Here is a 10451-nt window from a genome sequence, read left to right on the forward strand (position 1 = left end):
TTGGTGGTGGTTGATGCCTTCCCTCATCGGAGTTGAACCTTAATTCTGGAGGAGGCCCCTATTTTTCTGCCTTTTTAAGCAGATATTCAAGAACTAGATGTGTTGAGCAACAGTTCCATCACTCAGTGTCATCATTTCCAAGGTCATTTCTGTCACTAATTGGGATTAGAAACGTGAAGTACTTAGATCACTCTGTTAACTCCCCAACCTCTGACACAGAGGTCTTTTCCCTCTTGGTATCAATGAGAGACACAGCTACAGCCAATGGTCATAATGCTTTCTGTAAAACTGGGAAATTGGGCATTTCTGATGTTTTTCCCTTTAAAAAAACATAGTTTCTCTATTACTATTTGACAAATGAAAAACTCGCTGGTTATTTTATCTTCACGACCCCAAATAACTATATGGTTGAGGTTTTTTGTTGTTGGTTTTGGGGTTTTTCATCCCACTGAAGTGACTGATTATTGGTAATTGCTGTCCCAGAACTGCCACATGTAAACACTCTTTGAGACCCCATCTTGTTTTCTTTCTACATACAGTCATGAGCTCTTTTTAAATTAAATTTCATTCAATATACAATAATAAAAGAAAAATAAGCATATTATAAACTTAAATACAAAATAGGAAAAGAAAAAAACGTCATGTGCACAACAGAACATAAGAGAAGATTCAGAATACAGAGCAATAAATTTCCATTTCAGGGAAGCCTATATAATAAGTATTAGACTTTACATTGAGAGCTGTTCCTCTTTTCTTTGCTCCCTTGTTAATTTTCTTTAGTTTTCTGCTGTGCACATTTTGCTTTGTTCTTTTTACCCCCTTCCTCCCCCTCTCCCCCCAAGAAGGCTACCATTAACCATAAATATATTTATACAGAGAGTTCTGAGCTCTTCGGATGGCCATGTCTTTAGGTAAGCCATCAACTGAGAAACAAACAAACCTTAGGTCATGTGAGAGCACACTCTTCCCTGACTTCAGCAGCTTACTTAGCACTCTTGGAGAACGACTGAGTGAATTGATTGATGCAGGTGAAGTAAGCTTGGCCAGGAAAACAAGGAACTCAACGACTGAAACAATGTAAATGGAAAGAGTGACAACCAAACTAAATTGAGTGCAATTATAATGACTAAGAAGTTTGATCCTAGAGAAGAGTTGAGGACCAAAAGCCCCTCCCTTCCCCGTAGGCAGAGGCCAGTGACTCTGGGTAAAGAATTCTGCACCTACTGTCAGGCTCCCTCTCACAGCTCAGGGTTGGTTTTCCTGAACTTCTCTTTGTCTCTTTCTCATTTTATTCCTCATGACATGGGATGGCTTGCTGGGTCCAGGAGAGTGGAGGGACATACCAGAATAATAACTAAATAAATAAGTAAAATAAGGGATATAAAAATATAAAGATTTTTTTGAAAATTGAAGGAAAAGAGGATAAAAGAGCTAAAGAAAAGACTTGATCTTATTCTCTGGGTAGTTTGTTCATGAATTATTAAGATAAGCACTGTCGTTTTCCACTTCTCTGTGGCTGTTTATTTTTAGGTCATCCAGTTCAACTTCTTCTTTTGGTGAGGAGGGTTATGGGTTCTGAGACTTCCTCCTTAAGAGTTAAGGATCTGTCTCTTCACTATCTCCCTGAGAAGCTCTGAGAAGTGGCATGGTGGGTCCTTACACCTGGTCTTTAGGCAACTGCAGGCTGCATTACTGGTGTGAGAAAGGAGCCCTCAACATGCCCTAAGTGTGAGACACATGCTCACCTTAAACAAAGAACAGGAGTGAAATCAGGAAAGTTTTGTTGATTTGTACGTTCATTCCCCCTAACCCTAGGGTAGCTCCTAGGGCAGTGCTGCAATTTGTTTAGACCAATGCAAGCACCTTCATACTGTTCCAAATTGGACTTCCTGCCACACCATCCACTGTCCAGGTGACTTCATGTTCTGCTCTCTGATAGGCTTTCCCTCAAACAGCTTGTCAGACCTGGGCACAAGTTTCTGACCTTTTACCTGACCATACAAAGTCACAGCTCTTATTAACTGCTGTCACTTAAAGCTGAGAAGAGTTTTAACCCTGTGGAAACAGAACTCCTTTCTTTGTTTCCCACACTGGGAAGAATAAAAGGCCTATTTTTGTGGCAATCAGAGTCCTGGATGTATGGCTTGTCGTTAAACCTGAAACTGTGCTTAAAAGTTTGCTGTCTCTATGACGTATCTGATGGCTTCAAAGATGGTCATTGTTCTCTGTTGCAGATTGGCTTTGTGTTGTATCCCCCTGACGGAAGCCCTGAATGGAATGGAGCAGATCATGGCAACATGTTGTTTTTGACCATGTGCTTTTGCTGGCATTATGCATTCACTTATTTCATCCTGGGCGTCAATTATGCTTTTATTACCTGGTAAGTTAACTGCCATTGGTCATTAGGGATCAGTTCTACAGCTTAAGGTGTAGAGTGGATTGGGGGTGCTGAGCTCTGATTCATTCAGAGGGCCTTTGGCATTTAACATGAAAGTCAAGGAAGAGGAAAGCTGACAATGTTTCTTGCGGACATTTTACTGGTTAGAAAGAGGGGACTGATGGAAGCTTCTAGATGCCATGCTAAGGAATTTAGACTTTATTTGGTAGGCAATAGGGAGCTAATAAAGATCATAACTGCATTTTGGTAAGATTTTTCTGGGCACCATATACTAATGAGACACCCAGAAATATTTATCAGTTACATTAAAATCTAGGGAGAGGAAGTCATTCCTGCTCCTTCTTTCTCTAAATGTCCTTACTTGGCTGAGCTGTCAGCAATCAATCAATCAATCAGCATTGACTGTGTGCAAGGCAGTGTGTTAAGAACAGGGGATACAAAAAGAGACAAAAGTCAGTGTTTTAATTGGTGGATTTAGAATGTTGTCTATCCTGAAGTTAATTGACAATTCATCTTACCCAGCTAGAGAATCCCAAAATCAGGGATTTAGAAACACGGAGGATGCTAAATATGTTCTCCAGTATTTCATTCTCTCTGTTGAGTCAATGCAATAGTAGTCCTCTGAGGATTCAGAGCATCAGCTGATGCTCCATTGAACAACTATTGGCACTGTTGAAGCCACTGACTGTTGTTTGGTATTTCTCTTGCCAATCTCCAAAACTAACTGAAAATGATGTGGGAGTCAGGGGAGAAGAAGGCCCATATGACAATGGATTGTAATGTGTGGAGGGAAATTAGGTATACAGGAAGCAGGAGAGGTAGGAGGAGACTAGATTATGAAGGTCTTTGAATGCCAAACAGAGGATTTTATCTTTGATCTTGCAGGTAATGGGGAGCTGCAAGAGTTGATTGAATAGGAGAGTGTCATGGTAAAACCTGCACTTTAGGATTCTGAGGAAACTATAAGCATGCTGATTAGCTACTCAATTATAACTTAATGTTCTGTAGAGTTGCCTGGAGGCATGGAGAGGTTTTTAATTCCAAACTCTTCATAAATATCAGGTCCCGAAACGGCAACATTAGGTAAAAAGATAGGTAAAGCTGTTTAAGAAGTGAATTTTCTTTTCTTTCCTTTTTTTTTTTTCACCATGGGACAATTAATACCCAGATAAATCATAAGTGTGGGGAAGGAGAGAAGTTGCATTGACATAGGATTTTTTTTCTTTTTCTTTTTTTATGTTTATTTATTTATTTTCAGTTTTCAACATTCATTACCACAAAATTTTGAGTTCCAAATTTTCTCCCCATCTCTCCCCTTCCCCCACCCCAAAACACCATACATTCTGATTACCCCTTCCCTCAATCTGCCTTCCCTTCTATCATACCCCTCCCTTCCCTTATCCCCATCTTCTCTCTTTTCCTGTAGGACAAGATAGATTTCTATACCCCATTGCCTGTATATCTTATTTCCCAGTTGCATGCAAAAACAATTCTCAACATTTGTTCCTAAAACTTTGAGTTCTCATTTCTCTCCCTTCCTCCCTCCCCACCCATCCCCACTGAGTAGGCAAACAGTTCAATATAGGCTATATATGTGCAGTTTTGCAAAAGACTTCCGTAATAGTCATGTTGTGAAAGACTACCTATATTTCCCTCCATCCTACCCTGTCCCCCATTTATTCTATTCTCTCTTTTGACCTTGTCTCTCCTCAAGAGTGATTACTTCTAATTACTCCCTCCTCCCATTTGCCCTCCCTTCTATCATCCCCCCATGCCCCACTTATCCCCTTCTCCCCTACTTTCTTGTAGTGTAAAATAGATTTTCATACCAAGTTGAGTGTGCATGTTATTCCCTCCTTAAGCCAAATGTGATGGGAGTAAGTTTCACTTTTTCCCTCTCACCTCCCTTCTTTTCCCCTCCATTGAAAAAATTTTTCTTGCCTCTTTCATGAGAGATAACCTGCCCCATTCCATTTCTCCCTTTCTCCTCCCAATATATTTCTCTCACCCCTAAATTTTATTTTTTTAGATACCATCCCTTGCCATTCAACTTATTCTGTGCTCTCTGTCTCTCTATATATATATTTGTGTATAATCCCTCCAACTACCCAAATACTGAGAAAAGTTTCAAGAGTTACAAATATTATCTTTCCATGTAGGAATATAAACAGTTCAACTTTAGGAAGTCCTTTATGAGTTCTTTTTCCTGTTCACCTTTTCATACTTTTCTTGATTCTTGTGTTTGAAAATCAGATTTTTTATTCAGCTCTGGTCTTTTCATCAAGAATTCTTGAAAGTTCTCTATTTCATTGAATGACCATTTCCCCCCCTGAAGTATCATACTCAGTTTTACTGGGTATGTGATTCTTGGTTTTAATCCTAGTTCCTTTGACTTCTGGAATGTCATATTCCAAGCCCTTCGATCCCTTAATGTAGAAGCTGCTAGATCTTGTGTTATCCTGATTGTATTTCCACAATACTTGAATTGTTTCTTTCTGGCTGCTTGCAATATTTTCTCCTTGACCTGGGAACTCTGGAATTTGGCTGCAATATTCCTAGGAGTTTCTGTTTTAAGATCTCTTTCAGGAGGTGATTGGTAAATTCTTTCAATATTTATTTTATCCTCTGATTCTAGAATATTGGGTTAGTTTTCCTTGATAATTTCATGAAAGATGATATTCAGGATCCTTTTTTAGTCATGACTTTCAGGTAGTCTCATAATTTTTACATTGTCTCTCCTGGATCTATTTTCCAGGTCAGTTGTTTTTCCAAGGAGATATTTCACATTATCTTCCATTTTTTCATTCTTTTGGTTTTGTTTTTATAATTTCTTGGTTTCTCATAAAGTCATTAGCTTCCATCTGCTACATTCTAATTTTGAAAGAACTATTTTCTTCAGTGAACTTTTGAACTTCCTTTTCCATTTGGCTAATTCTGCTTTTTAAAGCATTCTTTTCCTCATTGGCTTTTTAGACCTCTTTTGCCAATGGAGTTAGCCTATTTTTAAAGGTGTTATTTTGTAGCCCTTGTCATCCCCAGTCAATGCCACCTTTGCTACTTATTAGCAATGATAATAATAACAACTCCTTTATAGAGTGTTTTAGGGTCTGAAAACTCTTTGGCACATGGTTTCACTTGATCCTCACATTTTCCTCTAAATTAACGCAAATAATGCTATCCTCATTTTATGATGAGAAAATTGTGCATCAAAGAGTTTAAATGATTTGCTTATTGACGTGGTTTTCGAAAATTAGAGAACTTTATACTGGTGAGATTAATGTATACTTAACTCATTAGCATGGTACATAAGCGCATTTTTGTTCTTGTTCAGTTGTGTCCTGCTCTTCATGACCCTGTTTGGGGTTTTCTTGGCAAAAATTTTGGAGTGGTTTGTCATTTCCTTCTCCAGCTCATGTTATGGATGAGAAAACCTAGGCAAATAGAGTTAAGTGAATCACCCAGGGTCACACAGCTAGTAAGGGTCTGAGGCCAGATTTGAACTTAGGAAGATGTGTTCTTGACTCTCAGTCTAGCACTCTGTCCATTGTACCACTTTGCTGCCCTTTCTGGCTCATAGTAGGCACTTAATAAATATTTATTGAATTGAATCGAAAAACTACACAATAAAGGTTGCTGTTGTCGGCCTTACCTTATGTAAGTTAATATATGTATTGTGCTATTAATTTGTGAAACAAGCTATTTGCTAGTCTAAATGTAAAGAAAAGTCAATCATGAGGATTGTAACAAAGTTACTTGTATAAAAGGGAAGACAGCATGGTAAGGTGGAAAGAGCACTTTCCTGGGAGTCAGAAGAACTGGATTTATGACCCATATTTCCCATTGATGAGATCTGCCATCTTCTACAATTGCTGCATGACCTGGGGAGCACCATGTTATGTTTGGGTCTCTGGGCCTCATCTTCTTCATATATAATAGGAAGAGGCTGGACATAATGATTCCCAAAGTCCTTCTAGCTCTACTGAACCTTATATCTCTGTAGCTATTCCACAGTAAAGATGCTTTATTGATCTAGTAACAGCCCATTCCCTTCTACGAATGATACAACCAAATGCTTTCTTGGGTTTGTATAATAGTTACTCTCCATGAGGAAAATACTTGTGTGCGTGTAGTTTGTATTAGACCTAGGCAAGGTGTAGAATCAGCTGAATTATTCATGGTTTTGCTCTGCCTACAGATAGCAGGTATCTTCTATTTTCTTCACCTCATACATTCTCAAAAATCCAATCACCCCTGCCCCCTCAAAAACCCACCCCAGATGCCAAGCTGCAAAAGAAACGATCAGATTCAGGAGACTAGGAAAGGAAAGGGGTGGAAGTGGTTCAGAGAACAGATCCTACCTGGAAAGGTCCTACCCAGGTTAGGCATTTGTATAGAAATAGTAATTGAAGTCATGGGAGTAGATGCAATCACCTGGAGAGACAGTGTAGAGAGACAGGAGAATCAACAAGAGACATCTTTAAGGGAGCGGGAGGAGGAAAACTAAGCCAGGGAGACCCTGGAAATCATGCCCATTAAGGCCAGGGAGGAAAAGCTATCACAAAGGATGAGGCGGCATAACGAAAGTGATTGTTCAGCTGTCTGCTGTTTTGGTTTACCCCTTCAATTTGCAAAGTTAACAGTTTACTGTATAATTCATTCTTGTTTCCCTTGATTTGATTCACAATGTCCCCAGTTCAAAGCTGTTTAACTATATCTAATGACAAACTATGCTTTCTCCTCAGGTTAATTAGATCAAAAATTAAGAAGAACTTTCCTTCTGACATGAGATTGCTGAAAAACATTGAACGAGACCAAGAATCAGAAGAAGAAATATAATTTTGTTAGGAGTCCTTGTTTTTCCAGTTAGACTTCTTCCCCTTGTCTAGGTTTGTGCTACTATGCTTGTTCTTATGTGACTAGCCTTGTAAAAGGCAACCTCCAAGATACTTTATCTTGTCCTTTTATGCACCTAGGTCCTATAAGGGTCAGTCTCTGCATACTATATTCTTTCACCTCGCTAAAGAATTTGCATGTCTTGTTTTTAGGCCCAGATGTACATTTGGAGAGTGGTTCACTTTGCACTTTAATCATGGAATTAGAGGGTTGAGTGGAGTTTCCCTGACAATTTAGCCCATCTTCCTAATTTTTGATGTTGCACATAGAAAAAGATGTGTACTATTTTTCCTTGAAGTGGGCATAGATTATTCAAGTTAAACTCGTAACCTTTTGTTGCTTATTAAGCACAGGATTTAGAGGAAGCATGGTGTCGTGGATTGTGTACTGGCTTTGGAGTTGAGAAGATCTGGTTTCTTGCACCACCTCTGACATATACTAACTATGTGACACTGAAAAAAATCACTTAAGCCCTCAATGCCATGAGCAGTTCTCTAAGGCAGTAATACAGAGAGATGGGCCTTGTTAGAGGAAGCTTCCTTACCTGAGAGTACCCTATACCAATGAAATCATAGGTGGTCCAGGCAAAATATCCTGTCCTAAACTCAGAATTAACATGCCCTCCATGCCAATGGGTGAATGTCATTCAGAGCAGAGACTTTGCATCTTTCTTGCTAGCTATCCACCCAGTGCCCTGTCTTCACTAGCACTTGGTGTGGACATCTGTTGGTGGTAGAATGGACTCAACAGAGATAATCAGACACTCCCAAGTAACAGCTGCACAGGTTAACATGTTTAAATTTATATGTGAATAAAAATATTTAACCTACACGGTCTCTATTGCTATCTCTTCTCACAGTGGTCTTTAAGCTGATTCCATGAGAAGGGTAGATTAGAAAGCCATCTGAGGGTGGATAAATCCTTCCTAGTCACTCTAGTGTTAGAGCTGGACTGCATAAACTTGGCACAGGAGTGGTAAGCAAGCTAATGAAGGAGGTATTTTACTTTGACTTCATCTTGATGTTGCCATGATTTTTAAGGGATGGAAACATCATCCCCCAAAGCATCTCCATGGTGTGGAGATGGTCTTTGATTCTGGTCTTCTTATCCACTATGGACAAGAAGAAAAATCTCACAGAGCACCTTGAAGATGTGAGCCTGAGCCTTGAGTCAGCCTGAAAGGCAGGTTGATGAACAGAATGAGCACCGACTTCAGCATCCTGAATTCTGGTTCCAGCTGTGGGACCATGGGTAGGTGGCTCCTTTGTGTGCCTCAGTTCTCTGCTCCATAGAATGAGAAGGGTAGATTAGACCAGAGGTGTCAAACGCAAACAGAAATGGGGGCCACTAAGCCATACATAAGGATCCCTGCGAGCTATATGTTGACTTAGAAAACCACATATTAATATTATGGGTTATTACATTTTTATTTATTTTATGAAATACTTCCCAATTGTATTTTAATCTGATTCAGGCTGTACTCTTCATTGTTTGACACCTTTGGACTAGATGATCTCTAAGCTTCCTTCTGGCTTTAGAACACTGAAACATATGCTGTTTTCAGGAGTCATTCCTGATTGTCCCATGGTATTCCCATATTTGAGTCAGTCAGTCATCATTCATTAAGTGTTTATTATATTCTAGGCCCTGGTGATACAAAGAAAGGTAAAAGACAGTTCCTGTTCTCAGAGAGCTCACAGTGGAGTAAGGGGGATAAGTATGTATGAACCATAACTATGCACAAACAATCTATGTAGCTTGTTTGCAGTAACTATGCAATAACCATGTACAAACAAGCTATATAGAAAATAAATAGGAAAGAATCAGCAGAGGGAAAGCATTGGAATTAAGAAGAATACAGAAAGACTACCTATAGAAGATGGGATTTCAGCTGGGACCCCAAGGAAGCCAGAAGGCAGAGATGAGGAGGGAGAACATTCCAGGCATGGGGAATAACTGTGTTACTGGATCCCAGAGTGTTGAGAGGTGGGGAAACATGCAAGGTGTAAGTAGACTGGGAAGGTATGGGGGATCAAGGTGGGGGTGGGGTGCACAGGTTATGAAGACTCTTAGCTTTACATGAAGGGCTCTGTAGTGAACAAGGCTGGGGATGAGTGATTTAGGAATCATTGCAGCAGTCCTTCATTGTGGAAAAAGGAAAGGAGGCTTATGGACAGTTCCAGTGGAAGGAAGGCATTTCATAGTCTTAGTTCTTGAATTTTGGAACTCCCAACAGGCCCAGAAATCTGCCATAGTCATGTATGAACCACCTTGATATTAGAAGATGGAAATGAGGTGATTCAGGCCAGTAGATCAGGCATACAGTCAAGCTCACAAAACATTTTATTACTTAGGATTTGAAAAGAACAGGCATGTATCTATAGCTATGCAATAATCTTGAGAGTGGTTCCAAAAGAAGTGGTCCAAGGAACAATTGTGAGTACACAAATTACAAAAATAATCGTGCAGGTGCTCATTAGGACACAGTGGTCCCACTGTTGTTCTGCGTCATTGGGCTGGTTTTTTTGGATCAATTTCCATGATTTTGGCATGTTTGGACCCTACAAGTGAGTGGAGTCTCAACTGAAGCCTGCGATTTTGGTGACCTCTAGCCTTTGAAGCATCGTAATGATTCACTTACAGTGTCTCTCATTCATTATCCATTTGCCCCTCAACAGCCTTCCGAAGTAGGTGCTGTAAATATCATCTCTATTTTATAGAGGAAGAAACCAAGGTACTGGGTAAGTGATTTGCACCAGGTTACATGATGAGTAGGGAGCACAGGCAGGATTCAAACACGGGTCTTCTGACTCCCAAGTCCCTGCTCGTTCTACCATGTGGCATCATGTAAAATCACGGGATGGCAGAGTGAGGTAATTAGTGATGGAACAAATAATAAATTCAAAGCCTACTGTGGTAGTTTTGTGATTCTCAGTTAGGTTTTTCAAGAGGATATTTAATGAAATAGCATGATGCAGACTTGAAATGAAACCATAAAGGTTGGTATTTCTTTTAGTGTGTGTATGTGTGTGTGTGTGTGTGTGTGTGTGTGTGTGTGAAGGGAAAGAAGTCACCTCTGATGGTCCTTTGATCTTCCTAAGGATGATCTTTACATGAAAGGATCTTTAAGAGTTGGAGGTCCAGTCCCCTCCATTTATTG

The 10451-nt window shown here is 39.7% G+C and overlaps 1 protein-coding gene across 4 annotated transcripts in view; it reads left to right on the forward strand.

The window, feature by feature from the left end:
- The window catches only part of TMEM45A (transmembrane protein 45A), a 132578-nt gene extending 124458 nt beyond the window's left edge, over nucleotides 1-8120 (forward strand). For all 4 annotated transcript variants that reach the window (XM_072615398.1, XM_072615397.1, XM_072615401.1 and 1 more), the window contains 2 exons: nucleotides 2235-2380; nucleotides 7141-8120. In XM_072615398.1, coding sequence (XP_072471499.1) covers nucleotides 2235-2380; nucleotides 7141-7234 — 240 coding nt within the window. In that variant the 3' untranslated portion in view covers nucleotides 7235-8120. The remainder of the gene's footprint in view (nucleotides 1-2234; nucleotides 2381-7140) is intronic.
- Nucleotides 8121-10451: the final 2331 nt, after the last annotated feature.

Source organism: Notamacropus eugenii, chromosome 5, assembly GCF_028372415.1.
Source record: "Notamacropus eugenii isolate mMacEug1 chromosome 5, mMacEug1.pri_v2, whole genome shotgun sequence".
Lineage (NCBI taxonomy): Eukaryota > Metazoa > Chordata > Mammalia > Diprotodontia > Macropodidae > Notamacropus > Notamacropus eugenii.